General features: G+C 37.4%; 1 protein-coding gene across 2 annotated transcripts; it reads left to right on the top strand.

The window, feature by feature from the left end:
- The first annotated feature begins 6,741 nt into the window (after positions 1-6,741).
- On the top strand, positions 6,742-11,377 carry LOC131699093 (uncharacterized). Of its 2 annotated transcripts, XM_058994847.1 has the most exons (3): positions 6,742-6,999; positions 7,453-7,645; positions 10,720-11,377. In XM_058994847.1, the coding sequence occupies exons 1-3, from the start codon at positions 6,895-6,897 to the stop codon at positions 11,025-11,027; spliced, it is 606 nt and encodes a 201-aa protein (XP_058850830.1). In that variant the 5' UTR covers positions 6,742-6,894; the 3' UTR covers positions 11,028-11,377. The 2 variants fall into 2 exon arrangements, with proteins under 2 accessions (XP_058850830.1, XP_058850831.1); XM_058994848.1 differs by lacking the exons at positions 6,742-6,999; positions 7,453-7,645 and adding an exon at positions 9,502-9,956.
- The last annotated feature ends 4,011 nt before the right edge of the window (positions 11,378-15,388 follow it).

Here is a 15,388-nt window from a genome sequence, read left to right as displayed (position 1 = left end):
AGGATATAAATAGGGGGGTAGCGTACGTGATCTGTTCCTTTGTAAAAGGTTAGAACAACCTAAAAGGAGCCCGCTGTTCAAGTGAATACCGTGAGTGTTATTTGTGAGTCTGTGTGTTAACACTGCTTGTCTTGTGTTTGTTGTATTCAAAGACTACTAATCCACACGATCCGGAGCTGGAGCTGCAGCCGCAGGCCAGCGTAAAAACCGGACATCACTGCTCACCTTTTCCACTACAGGAACCGTCTTTGCACTACTAACGAAATCACGCACTGTCTGTGTATATGTGTTTTGTGTGAGTGAAAGAACGGGACTTTGGGTTGCGGGTCAAACCCGCTGGATTATAAACATAAGTGTTGCACACCGCTGTACCACTTCTTTCACTATTGTTTACAGGTTTCGCCTTAAGGCTCTGGACATTTAATAATTTAAATAAACACCCTTGCACCTGTACAACATTGTCTGTGTGATTAATCCACTCTGCACTGCACTCACCTGCACGTATTCACCACTTACAATTTACGTGTATCTATGCTACGGGTTTTCAACCGGGGTACTTCTAAAGGTTATAGGGGGTACACAGGACGACTCAGAAAAGCACAAATAAAAATGACATGATTGTTAGTAGTTATTATAGTTTTATGTTTAGGTAAACATTTTAAATGGCACGTAATTATGCGGAGATGGGAAGTAAACGTTCGCGTTTACAATGCACACTATTATTTATACTAACTTTGCCGAATAGAAAGCAAATACGACTGTTTCCAAATAGATTAGTAAATACATGTCTCTTAATTCTGGGCATCCAAATACTTATTAAAAATTTTAAGAATTAAGCGTACTGTTTGTTATTTTGTCCTTTTATTGCAACTGTTGTGCCATCCAGTAGAGCAAAAACTGTAAACGGGTACTCGACCTGAAACCTCCAGACATAAGGGGTGCAGTTTCAAAAAAAGGTTGAAAACCCCTGGTGTAGTCTATAGCTCTAACACTGGTCCGAAGCTATTTCAGATTGAATGAGTGTCATGATTTAATAAATGTAAAAGGCAGGCACGATATGTAATAAGTGTACCATACAGTACAATGACATTTCCCGCGTCTTCCATTGGTGCCAGAGCCGTAACTAAGTATTTTAACTCCCAGGGCGAGCAAGAATATTCGCGCCCCCTACCCATTTTTTTTTCTTTTCTACGTTATAGGAGTTAGGATATGTATAATACTTATATAATATGTATTGTATGTAGATATAAATACTGCCTATTTTTATTTGTAAATTTGCATTGTTAAGAAAATTAATAAAATAATAAAAAATAATGAGGCAACCAACCAATGAGCACACACTCGAACTGTAGTCGGCAGCATAGGGTTAATAAATCTGGCCTTTTTTCTTTCTTTTTTTTTAAACGAAGTAATTATTCCGCTTGCCCCGCCGTAGTTACGGTCCTGCTTGGCGCCCTCCCTCTGTAAAATTGCACGCCTATGTTGCCAGACAAGAATAATGGGCCTACTTTCTGCAAATAATTGTTTCAATTATAAATTTAAGGACAGCACATGGCCTTTATAATTTTGTTAAATTAACCAAACTAATTAGTTTAATATTGTCACAACCATAACATGCCCGCTCCATATACCTATTAGGCTCAAATTAAATACGATAAAAAAAAAAGTATGATTTTATAAGTTCTTCATGTCACTTGTAAGCTGATTGTGCTTTGATAAGATGCAATATATATATATATATATATATATATATATATATATATATATATATATATATATATATATATATATATATATATATATATATAAAAATTGTGTAAGATAAAGATAAGGCTTTATTTAAAGTTGGGTGTATTTGTATTTTTTTTTTTATAAAGTAAATAAAACATCTTGCTTTTTGTCTGTTATACAATACCATATTCAACTATAAAATATGAAAGTCCTTATTCTTTCTCTGGTAAAAAAAAAATAAAAAATACTTAAAATAACATACGTAACTTTCTTTGACGGAGGTGGGGGGGGGGGTAAAATTATAGGGTTTATTATTATTATTATTATTATTATTTAGATTAGCCAGGACACTGGGGTTGGCACCCCTACTCCTTTGGAAATGTGCCATGGGATCTTTAATGACCACGAGAGTCAGGACCTTGGTTAAATGTCTCATCCGAAATATGTGATAATATTATATTTGGTGATATTAGTAAGTATGAAATGTATTTTTTCCTACATTGCAGGTTCCACTCCCATCTTTTCCATCCTTGGGAAGAGCCAACTTTCATCGTCGGCTTTTTCGCAGAAGACACAAATTTTACACCAAGGATGTTGTGTGTTTACCATTCCATTCAGGGTCTTCATTCACAATACCCAGAGGGGAAAATAGAGCTCGACTAGCTGAATGTGGCCTTATTGGCAAGATTTCCATTAGTAATGAGTGGTCAGAAGGGCAAATGTGAGAGGAGATCGGCACCCTTTTTAAAACCAAATTTAATGTAGCAGAACATGAAACGTTCTCGTTCAAATATTTAAGTACAGTAAGAGGGTCAAAAAAATTGACTAAACCAAATGTATCGCAGCATTTCCTCTGGGGAGGGGAAGAGGTTGCAACCCTTTGCTCTAACTCTGTACATTTTGGCTGGAATACAGAGACCTGCTCAGGCAAACTCTTCCTAATTACTTCCCAATAAAGTCTTAAATGGTCTATCCAAAATGTTTTATATATTTAATTTCAGCGTTGAAAAAATGTGTACAATACGTGTGTATATATAAATACAGTGCCGTGAAAGTATTTGCCCCGTCTGATTTTCTGCATTTTTGCATATTTTTGACACTGAATGTTATCAGATCTTCAACCAAAACCTAATATTAGATAAAAGGGACCCTGAGTGAACAAATAACACAAATTTGATACATATTTCATTTATTAAAGAAAGTTATGCAACACCCAATGCCCCCGTGTGAAAAAGTAATCACCCCCTTAGACTCAATAACTGATTATGTCGCCTTTAGCAACTGCAACCAAATGCTTCCTGTAGTTATTGATTAGTCTCACAGTGCCGTGGAGGAATTTTGGCCCACTCCTCCATGCAGAACTGCTTCAACTCAGTGACATTTGTGGATTTTTGAGCATGAACTGCTCGTTTCAGGTCCTGCTACAACATCTCAATGGGGTTTAGGTCTGGACTTTGACTAGGCCATTCCAAAACTTTAAATTTCTTGTTCTTCAACCATTCTGATGTACACTTGCTTGTGTGTTTCGGATCATTGTCTTGCAGCATGACCAAGCTGCGCTTCAGCTTCAGCTCACGGACGGATAGCCTGACTTTCTACTGTAAATTCTCTGATACAGAGCAGAATTCATGGTTCCTTCAATGATGGCAAGGTGTCCAGGTCCTGATGCAGCAAAGCATCCCCAAACCATGACACAACCACCACCATGCTTGACCGTTGGTATGAGGTTCTTACTGTGGAATGCAGTGTTTGGTTTTCACCAGACATAACAGGGCCCATGTCGGCCAAAAAGTTCCACTTTTGACTCATCTGTCCATAGAACATTGTTCCAGAACTCTTGATCATCCAGGTGCTTTTTGGCAAACTTGAGACAAGCATTCATGTTGTTCTTAGTGAGCAATGGTTTCCGCCTTGCTATTTTGCTATGAATCCCATTTTTGCCCAGTGTCTTTCTGATGATGGAGTCATTAACACTGACCTTAGCCGAGGCGAGAGGCCTGCAGATCCCTGGATGTGGTTCTAGGGTTCTTTGTGACTTCCTGGAGAATTTTACGCCTTGCTCTTGGAGAGATTTTGGCAGGAGGTCTTCAGGAATTTCTTTTGTTTGTGGCATGAAAAATAGCTATGCCATTTAGATGCCCGCTATATCTAAAAGCTGATTGGCTGATGGGACTCAATTGTTTCCGTTGTTACATAATGGGTTAATAAATGTTTTTGTCATACCAAATATTTTAATTAAAATACCAGTTACATTTTAAAGCTTTTTTTTTTTTTTCAGTATGACAATTCACAAATGTCAGATGACAGTGATTTTGAAAGGTCTCCACAACTAAGGAGGAGGAGGAAAGGTAAGAAATAGGTTTGTTTGGTCCTTAGGCTGCATGTTGCTAAATATACATGGTCTTGTGAAATGTATTTAAAGAGTTTTTATTTAATTTTTGTGAGAGGCTTGATGTGAAGTTGTTATCCATCCTGAAAGGTTTGTTTGTTTAAAAAAAAAAAAATTGTATCCATGCATGGTTATCAGGTTCAACCTTGAAGTAGAATAATGTCTGGGCTACATTATCTGAATAGTTGTGAGTACTTATTGTGGTAAAACAAATCAAACAATGTATGTTGTTTTTAAAAACCTTGCTCTTCATGTCTATGCACTGTTTTAATTTTATTTAGATCAGCGCCAGAGCAGTGACTTGCCAGGAACAAGTGAAGCTGCAACTATTTTGGCACTCACTGAAAACTTAGTAAATCTAGAGAGTCAGAATGAGGTGGAATCCATATCTGATGATGGACAGATAGGGGCAGTTACTAATATGGAAAGACAGGAAGCACTGGAGTCAGCTGAACTTCTGGCAGTTGATTCATATATTCCTATTGAATTTGCTGACTTTGTGTAAGACATTTTATGATAGAAAGTTCTGTGAGCAGAAAGGAGGTTGAATACTTTTGCATTACAGCTTAACAGTAACTACAGTTACTTTTCATTCACATTGTATGGACTTCTATATATTTTTGGTTTAATGTTTGTTTGGTGTTAATACTTGGAGTTGCATTTCCATGTACTGTTATAATCCATGTGTTTTACTTACTGTAATTAACAGCACTACATAGTATTTTAAACCCTTGGATACAATAATTAACAGCTTGAACAGTACAGTCATATAAACCTTACATTACAATTAATAGAAAACATAGTACATTGACATAGTGGAATGTGTTCTCTGTTTACTGATTTTGTTTTGTTTGTTTAACAATTCAGTCCTGTGGTCCTGGAAGAGCAAGTAGTTGAAGAAGCTATTCAGCGGAGTCTACAGGAAGATTCTCAGGATGGCATATTTGAACCAAGGTTTGATATTTATTTATTTATTTATTTGTTTGTTTATTTTTACACTTCATCCAAGTTTACATAAACCAATGTATGGAAACTTCCATACCCCACTGTAATAATATATATATATATTTTTTTAAGGTCCGTTGAAATTACAATGTCCAAGGAAGAAATTATTGGAGTACTCAAAGCTCACAACGAGAGGGTCATTGTTCCACCAACAAGACCAATTTATATAAGCCGGAGTGCTTTGTGGACCACTTCCTTTCGGCAGTTCAGCAGGCCCAGTTTTATTAAGAAACATTGCATGCTTTATGTCACTTTTGCCTGTGATGAACATGGGAGCCAAGAGGACGCTGCTGACTTGGGAGGACCGAGAAGGGAGTTTTTTAGACTCCTTGTTAAAGCTATATTCCAAGATAGCGGAGCATTTCAAAGTTTGTTTATAGTTTTTTTTTTTTTTTTTTTTTAATTATTTTTGTGTGACCCAGGAACTAGGACTACTTTAAACAAGCTGATTCACTGACATCTCGACATCAGCTTGAGTTCCATATGGTGTTTGATATTGTATTAGTAATTGATTATACAATTCCATTATTTGATTAACATTTCTTTTACTTTACTATATTACCAAGTAATTCAAATTTTCAAAACTGTCAAAGACCAAGAAAATTGAGTATGGCTGAACATCCGCACAATTAAAAAAAATTTCATCAGAAAAGTGTATCTTAAATCAAATTTTAGTGAATGTAGATTATCTTTAAACATTTGCATCTCGGATTCACTGAAGTGGTTACTTAAGGGGCTGTATTTTTTTAAAGTACTGTGTATTGAAGAAAACACTTCTCTATCATCTTAGGAGTACTACGTTGTTTTGTTTTTTCCTTAGTCACCCAATGGATTTGTGCCTCGGATGCATGTATCATGGGTTTCAAGTGGATTATTTCACACGATTGGCCAGATGATGTCCACAATTCTTGTGCAAGGTGGTGAACCATCTGCATTTCTGGCTAGATGCGTTGTTGACTACATCCTAATTGGTGATGTGATGAAAGTTTGTGTCAACACTGATGATATTCCTGATACACTCCTCAGGGAATCATTGAAAAAGGTGTTTTTCCACCCTTTTTATATATATATATATATAAATTTAGTAGATGCCAATTCGTGTTTTGTTGTTTTCTCCCCAATTTAGTAGTGTCCAATTATTTTGTTTAGCTCAGCTCCCTCCCCCCGCGCTCGGCAAATTGTGCACTGCCCCCTGGGAGCTCCCGTCCTCAGTCGGCAAAGGAATAGCCTGGACTCAAACCGGCAACGTCCAGACTATAGGGCATATACTAAACTCTACGTGGGTGCTTTTTACTGGATGCGCCACTCGGGAGCCCCCTACACCCATCTTTTAACTTTAGTTATTGTTGTTATAAATTATTTTGATTTAAGAGACTAGGTGCAGTGTGAAAAAGTGGGTCTGGAGAGCACAGTGGAAGGTAGCGAGAATCATTTTAATAAAAAATGTGACTGATAATTGCTTCTAACATGCTCTCAATAGTAGAGCATGTTTTTATTGCTCAATTTAACCCCCAACACGGCTTGCTCACTGAATATCTGAGTATATTCTGAAACGCAATCACGTCCTCTAAAAGACTCATGTGAGAGATTAAATGAGCAAGTCCGATCACATTTGCACCAACACACATACATACTAGCCATATGTTTTCATACTGTATTATATATTTCCCCAGATTGAACAATCAACTGATGACTCTGAATTGGAGGAAGTTTTACAGTTGTGTGACTCATGGCGTTTTACAGTGGAAGGTCTGCCAAACCCTGTGACAATGACAAACCGGCTTCAATTTGTGAGAATTGCAACTTTGTACACAGTGATCCTACAACGGCAGAGTTGTCTCAATCAGATAATGGATGGGTTGGCCTACTATGAGGTGAATGTTTTAAGTATGATAAAACATACTCTGGGTCAGATTAAATCAAAGCTTTGACCCAGCGCGCTAATCACAAATTACAAACTTGTACTTAATAGCGCTTTCCTTTCTGGTAAAAACCTTCTTCCTTTGTCTCATTAAAATCTATTTGATACAATTGATTAATTTGTTAATGAAGAAACTTGAAATATATGGCATTAGCATTGTTGTGAATAATTGGCTTAGTTATTGGGAGCTTCGCAAGAATCTTTCCTTAGATAAGGAATGTTGTGTTAGTGTTACTTATGTTATTTCTTTGATGCAATAACAGTTATCAGTTCATACTTCCTACTTTTTAATCATGTAAAATGTAATTAAGTAATATTTATAACAATCATTATTTATTAATTGCTATTTTGACTGTTATAAATATAATCTAAATACTGATAGTTTACTCTACATCATTGCATTTAGGTGCTCCAGCTTCTGAGGAAGAAACCGTGTATGCGGTCTCTTTTGGATGGACAGAGTGCAGACAGTGGTGCAATTACTGCAGAAAGTGTAATAAACCTGCTCAAACCCAGCTACTCTGTGCTTGGGAGCAACAGAAGACAGAGAGAAGAAATCCTAGTCGTGAAGTTTCGGGATATTCTCCACAGTATCCAGGGTGAGTATAAAACCCAAATTATTTTTAAAAATCACCCCTGGGGTTGACCTTCCCCTGGAAATACCTATATATTCAATTTATACAACAACTACTTATCCCAGAGCTCCAGAGACAGCATTGTTGAGACCACAAAACAGGATTTAATGTGTGCTCACTTTATTAAATCATGTACACACAGCTTATTAATATAATTGTGGGAGCTTTTTACTTACTGGTTGTTACTTATAATTCTTTCTTATGGTACAGTACTCTCTACCTGAATATATGTGAACACAAACTCATTTAGTAGTTAAGGGTACAGAAGAAGCAGAACAACAGGAGTGTACAGCTCATTGTAGTGTAGGGTAGGTCAGTTTAGACCACTGATCTAATAACACCGTGTAACAATTATTATTATTTTTTTTTTTGGTTCCTGGGTAATAAGTGTTATTTCCTAATTGCTTATGCCTCAAAAGTATAGAAAATGGCTATTATTCCCCACAAACTTTGCTTTTGTGACCAGGACAGTGATATTTTAAAATTTACCTATTTTCCAGAACATTCCAGTAATATAAATAGTAGTATAAATACAGGGGCCTTAAGCCCACCAGTTCAGTTTAGTTCCAGCTGCCTAAGTGGATACATATCTGCATTTTTCTGAGATGGCATCAAGGTCATAGGAGACTTCAAAATGGTGGCATTCCTGATGGGTCTCCAAGGCGGTTTTACCAAGTTTCCCTGCTATCTTTGCCTTTGGGACAGCAGGGACACCAAGGCGCACTACCACAGGCAGGACTGGCCACAGCGGACCGAGTTCTCTGTGGGGAGGAACAACGTCAAGTGGGAGCCACTGGTGGACCCCCGGAAGGTGCTGATGCCACCACTGCACATCAAATTGGGCCTTATGAAACAATTTGTCAGAGCTCTAGATAAGGAGTCGGCAGCCTTCAAGTACCTTCAAGACTTCTTCCCTAAGCTGTCTGAGGCAAAGGTCAAAGCCGGTGTCTTCGTCAGACCACAGATAAAGAAGATCCTGGAGTGCAATGAATTCCCCAAGAAGCTCATTAGTAAGGAGAAAGCGGCTTGGAACAGCTTTGTCGCAGTGGTTCGGGGCTTCCTGGGCAATCACAAGGCCGAAAACTATGTGGAGCTGGTTGAGACTCTGGTGAAGAACTACGGCACAATGGGCCGTAGGATGTCCCTCAAAGTCCATATCCTTGATGCTCATCTTGATAAATTCAAGGAGAACATGGGAGCGTACTCGGAGGAGCAAGGCGAGCGCTTCCACCAGGATATACTGGACTTTGAACGCCGCTACAAAGGACAGTATAACGAGAACATGATGGGAGACTACATTTGGGGGCTGATTCGTGAAAGTGATTTACAGTATAATCGTAAATCTTGAAAAACTACTCACTTCTAAATCTTTTGTAGTCATTTTTGTATTACTTTAGTATAAATACATGTTAATTTGGATTCATATGTTGTTTTTTTCTGACTTTATGTGAACGAAAAGACACAAATTCCCCCGTTTTCTCATTGGAAATAGGTACATTTCAAAATATCACTGTCCTGGTCACAAAAAGTTTGTGGGGAATAATAGCCATTTTCTATACTTTTGAGGCATAAGCAATTAGGAAATAACACTTACTACCCAGGAACAAAAATTGTGTTACATAGTGCCAGTGATATGTCGCACGCCGCCTTCGTGTGGCCATGGACCAGTGCAGGAAGGCCAGTCATTGGACAGAAATCTGAGTCCACTTCCACAAGTTGCAGAGCAGAAGTGCGGTTGTTTATTGTGCAAAAATAAAAATGAAGGTGCAATTCAAAAATAATTAATTAGATTAACAAAACAAACAACCAAAAAAAAAAAAAACCAGTTATCTTTAGCAGCTGCTATTATAGATCTTGGAAACAAGACATATCGTCCCTGTTGAGCTTTGCTCTACTTGGCTCCCTTACGGACTTCCAGCAACCTCACTCACTCTCTCCATTCCCCACACACTCCTTTTATACCCTAGGCCCCTCCCCTTTTCCTCTGAATGCTGGGAGGTCCCTACCATAAAAGCCATCGCACACTAGACCGACCCGATAAGACACTGACACGATTTAGTTGTGATTTTGGATTTTGCTCGTCTGTGGGTTTTCAACAAGTTTGAACATTTTTACCCCATCGTGAACGTATCATGTCGGTTTCCTCTCACGTCGATACAGTGTGCTAGGCATGGCGACAGATTAAAGATGCAATGGGTCACTGATGCATACAACTGACAAATGAGGGTGGTAGCTGGAATCATATGCTGTGGATTCCTGGTGAACCTTGGAACAGGTAAGTCAGTACCTTTTCTCTTTAATTAACCCCCCTTTTCCACAGGCCCATAGTTCATTTCACTCAGTCCAGGCCAAGTTAGTTCAGTGCTGTGATATTTAATGTATTATGCTTTTTTTTTTTTTTTTTTTTTTACTGTATAGGATGTATTACGTATTTCTCTATTTAAAGTTTTATGGATTTTCTTGTTGTTACTGCATCTTGTAAAGGTCTTTGTGATGGTGGTCCGCTGAGAAAGGCGCTATATAAAATAAAGATTGATTGATTGATATTCTCATCACACGATACCTAACTAGAATTCTTTAAAATCATGTACAACCCATATACTAATAAGCTTGTTGAAAAACACTGGTACAAAGTTACAAGATTAGGTCTTCTTTCATATTGTTATAGATTTTTGTATTTCATACATTTCCATTATTAAGTAGTTCTGGACGTGAGCAGCATGATTCCTTAAACATTGTTTTAATAGAACTGAAATTGTCTGCCTTTGTGTGTCTCTCCCAGACAAACTCAAGTGCATTTCTGTCAAGATTCATTATAAGGACTGTTACCAGTATCCACTTAAATGTACGCTTGTGATGAGGGATACATTCAGACCTTCAAAGGTTCAGAATTAATATGGGGACAAAAAAAAGATACATTTCAACTCCTCATTTATGGCACGTGATGTTCTAACAGCCTTTAAGTGAAATGTAATTTTGAAAGCATTTGTAATCTTTATGCTCTTAGCTTGGTTATAGCCTCCACTTTTTTTTTTCAGATAAAGAGCTTGGTGACAGGCTGAAGGACAGGGAATTGACAGAAGCAGAAAAGGACTTTGTGAATGCTTTACGACTGGGTCACATCTTGGCATTTGCGACAGGAAGTAGCACCATTCCAGCTATGGGATTCAATCCAAATCCCAAACTAAGTTTCAGTCATGATGAGGCAAAAGTGCACCCCATCGCTCACACGTGTGCCAATGAGCTGCAACTTTTTGTCAATAACAGAACCCTGGCTAACAATGATGAGTTTGAGTATATTATTTTAGCTGCCCTAATGAATGGGGCTGTGTTCAGCACAGTGTAACATGTACAGGACAAGTAGACCACTATGAAAGAGCAGCCCACCTGTACATCTTGTAGGTAAATTAAACATACCAAAGTTAACTTTCTTCCTAATCTATTAATTGCAGATAAACTAGTTGGTAAATAAGTATTTCATTACAAATTAAGCAATAATCTACCCCTACAGTAACGCTTCACAATAATACTAGTCAATTAACATGGAGAAAACTGTTGGAAAGCAAAATGCAATAGAATAAAAAAGAAAAAAAAATGTAACTACTACAGCCTCTCATTAGGGGCTTTTCATGGCAAAAAGTGTATGTGTGAAACTTTTAGTCATACATTTAATCATTCACCACGTGTTAATAAATAACCAAGGAATGTTGCGTGTTGTTTTTTTTTTCTTTCAACTCTGCACTAATTGCACACGCAAAGCTCTTGGGCTGTGTTTAAAGGTGATCCTTTCCAAATGGCAGTGTAGTAGATGCAACACCACTGATCGTTATCAAATGCACCGATGCATTTGATCACAATCAGAAATGTCAGTGTAAACGCACCTATTGAATTTTAGTTTATTATAGGCTAACTTCAATATTAATTTATTTAAATTTATACAATTTGACCAATAATAATGACATGGGTGAAGCGCATTTAAATAAAAGTAAAATGCAAATGCTTTAATGCCAAACTGAATACTAGAATTGTCCCAGAGTGGTGAGTAAGTTTGATGGGCAGAACATAAGCACACGGTCCAATTTGATTTTGTAAATGTAGAAAAAGAAAACCGGATAGGAAGGTAGCTTGTGGTTTTACATTGGTACATGACAATGAACTAGCTTGTGGTTTAAGTATTTCATATTCATAATGGCAAGTACATACAAATGCAGTTCATAATGTTCTGTATTGTCACTACATTGTTTTTATATATTTTTCTTACTTAAAATTCAACTAGGACGTGTCATGGAATACACCTGTTGCGCAAATTTGTTAAACTACAGTGTGTTAAGTTTTTCCCTCACAACAATCTGGTTATTTATTTTTTACGTAAGAACAATTAAACAGATTGTGGAAATAAATTTAAGATTGTCACAGACAGAAATGTTGTCCTCCTTTATTGTTAAAAATAAAGAAAACATTCAGGTTCAAGTCCATTTGTGTAGCATACAGAAACATGAATAATAAAAAAATTAAAAAAAATCTTGTCTTATATAAGATGACATACAAGCAGTATAAAACTCATGAAAATCGGGCTATTGTAAACTTTAAGCCGACCAAATCAGTTTTTCAGCTTTTTAAAGATAAAGCTCTTTTGTGCAAATAATAAAGTTTAATGAATTATTCATCTCTCATTTATTGTGTAGACTACTTTAACATTTCAGTTTGATATTACAATTTACAGCATGTGCATATTCATGTACCTTTGACTAGAAATGCCAATGAAGTTTTGACCCCTTCAGAACTACACTTCCCATTATTATTATTATTAGTTTATTTAGCAGACACCTTTATCCAAGGCGACTTACAGAGACTAGGGTGTGTGAACTATGCATCAGCTGCAGAGTCACTTACAATTACGTCTCACCCGAAAGACGGAGCACAAGGAGGTGAAGTGACTTGCTCAGGGTCACACGAGTCAGTGGCTGATGTGGGATTTGAACCGGGGACCTCCTGGTTACAAGCCCCACTGGACCACACAGCCATCATCCTCCTGCTCACATCAGTTCTAGTGTTAAGCCCACTTGTATTTGTCCTTTATTAAACTAAACAAAAATAGGATTTCAAGAATTTAAATTTTATTTTCCTGATTTTGAAATTGAGTCAGCCTGTAGAAGAGGAACAGAGGGAGAGATGAGATTGGAGGTAGGATGGAGTGGAGTACATTGAAAAAAAAGACAGCAGTGGTTAAGGACATGGTTATTAAATATAAGACCTGGGATAGGAAGCCAGTGTACAGTGCAGAAGAACAGAACAAACAAAACAATTGATATACAAAAAACAAAAATAAATATAAAACAGCTTTATATACACTATTCCAGTGGTTTTCAATCCTGGCCCTCGCATACCTGTGTCTGCTGGTTTTCCCTTCAACTGATCCCTTAATTACTTTATTGAACAAATAATGAGCTTAAGACCTTTTCCATTGTTTTCAGCTCTTACACGTGAAGATATTTCACATTAGGGCTCAAGTAACTTAAGCTCATTATTAGTTCAATTTATTAATGAATAGATCAGCTGGAACAAAAAACAGTCGACCCAGTGAGTCGCAGGGCCCAGGATTGAACACCACTGAACTGCACGGAGTAAGCAGACATACGTTTACCTCATTTACAGAAATGAAAGCAGTTCAGAAGTGTTTGAGTTTTGGTGTTGAAGAATGCAGTTAAACACACATGCAACAAGTCATGTAATTCAGTGGTTCTCAACCCTGGTCCTCGCGTAACTCGGTCTGCTGGTTTTCGTTCCAACTGAGCTCTTAAATACCTAATGGAATCATTAATGTAACTAATACTTGGCTTATTTTTTACCGTTTCCGTTGTTTTCAGCTCTGAAACAGGTGGAGATAGTTCAGGTAAGTGTTCAATTAAGTAACTGACAACTCAGCTGGAATGAAAACCAGCAGACACGGGTACGCGAGGACCAGGGTTGAGAACCACCGAAATAATCAGTCGTTTTCACAGGGAAACGAAAGGCACAGGTTAAATCAAAACTTTGACCCAGTCACTGAGTCTTGCTCTTATTGTATATCTTGTGTTGTAACACTTGAAATGTATTTGCTTACGATTGTAAGTCGCCCTGGATAAGGGCGTCTGCTAAGAAATAAATAATAATAATAATCGCAAATTATAACCCAGTATTTGATGGCTGGTGTTTCCATGAGTAGAAGCAGCTTTTTAAATTAAAAATAAACATTGATAAGTACACATTGTAATTTGCAATTAGCGGGTGGGACCAAATTTTGACTTAATATGGGCATAAGTTAGCTAAGGAAGAAACTGGGTCATACCACTATTAATTTATTTACTGGGAATTTGATAATTTGTTGTAAATAAATTCCTGGACTCTGAAAGAGAGTCTTACCGTGATTGTGGTCATTTGCAAGGGGGTCAATTGTTTCTGAGAGTTCTTGTAAATCTCCTTCATTCAATGGACAAAATGTTTCATTGGTAGAAGGAGCACTTGTTGGTTGGTAGGGAACTGCTCTTTCCTCAGCTTCAGCATGTGGATTATGAATGTACAACAGATGCTTCTCTCCCATGAACAGCTGGAGTGGTGTTCTGTTTCCCTCTGAAGACAGAGTGGTTGTTGTACGCAGCTCTGAATTCATTCAGTGTACGATTGACCCTTGGAAGATAAACATAGTGAAGGCTAAAGAGGTCAGTTTTATTGTCTAGGTCCAACAGGTGCATGGATTCTAAGTCGTAGAACACAGGAGCATAGGCTTGGCTGCAATTTCTGTTTAAGTCCCTGTGTTCAAGCGTTCAATGCGCTGATTGTGTACTGAACTTTCTGTGAAGACAGAACCTTCTCCTCTGGACATTCTCTCCTCCATGATCTGTTCTCACATGAAGTGGTCTGCCAAACTCAGACACTGCCTGTCTGAAATGGTGCTTTACAGTATCTGCTCGGTTATTATTTGAGCACCGTAGAAACATTACCTTCCTGCTAAATCCGTCCATGGCACCATGAACCACTAATTTCCAACGAATCAATTTGTGATTACCATCTATATGCCGTAAGTAATTTGGGCATGGCAGAGTACAGACGTCACTGTATTGTTCTGCTCCTCCGAGCCTCAATACCATGAGAGTCCACTCTCTTTAAAGACTGTCTGAGATGGTTTCTCTGAATAAATATGCCTCTAGACCGCAGGTGGCCACTTAGCATTACCTCTCCTACATGTGGGTGGTGGACTTTTATCTCACATACAGCAGCATCAAGTTGTTCATCACTTAAAGTTGAAAATGTGGGTCCAATGATCTGATATTCTCTCATTAGTCTGTTCAAAGTTGGTCTTGTCTCTGTAATGTTGTACATGAATGTTGTAACTACAAGTAACATACTGTAGTTCAACAATTGAAAAATCCTCTGTTGCAGCTCAATTTATTACTACTACTAGTAGTAATAATAATAATAATAATAATAATAATAATAATAATAATAATAATAATAATAATAATATCAGGGCTTAAGTGTAGACAATCTAATGAAATATGCTTTCTCCATTTTATTACACAGACATACAGTAGCCTCCAGAATTATTCAAAATAAATAAATGTAAGTGTACATTAATTATTTGTTGCATAAATAAATGTAAACATCAGTATCTGTCCAAAATAACTTAATCTACAGGGTGTGAATACATTTGAACATGGTGATTTTAGA

The sequence above is a fragment of the Acipenser ruthenus genome, chromosome 21 (assembly GCF_902713425.1).
Source record: "Acipenser ruthenus chromosome 21, fAciRut3.2 maternal haplotype, whole genome shotgun sequence".
In the NCBI taxonomy this organism is placed as follows: domain Eukaryota; kingdom Metazoa; phylum Chordata; class Actinopteri; order Acipenseriformes; family Acipenseridae; genus Acipenser; species Acipenser ruthenus.
The sequence above is the reverse complement of the archived record's forward strand: the minus strand, read 5'-3'. Positions and strand labels throughout refer to the sequence as shown.

Bases quoted from the DNA above. Each gene is read 5' to 3' on its own strand.
- LOC131699093 (XM_058994847.1), top strand. From the start codon at position 6,895: ATGACAAACCGGCTTCAATTTGTGAGAATTGCAACTTTGTACACAGTG. The intron at 7,000-7,452 runs GTGAATGTTTTA...CATTGCATTTAG, and splicing joins ATGGGTTGGCCTACTATGAG to GTGCTCCAGCTTCTGAGGAA. The intron at 7,646-10,719 runs GTGAGTATAAAA...TTTTTTTTTCAG, and splicing joins TATTCTCCACAGTATCCAGG to ATAAAGAGCTTGGTGACAGG.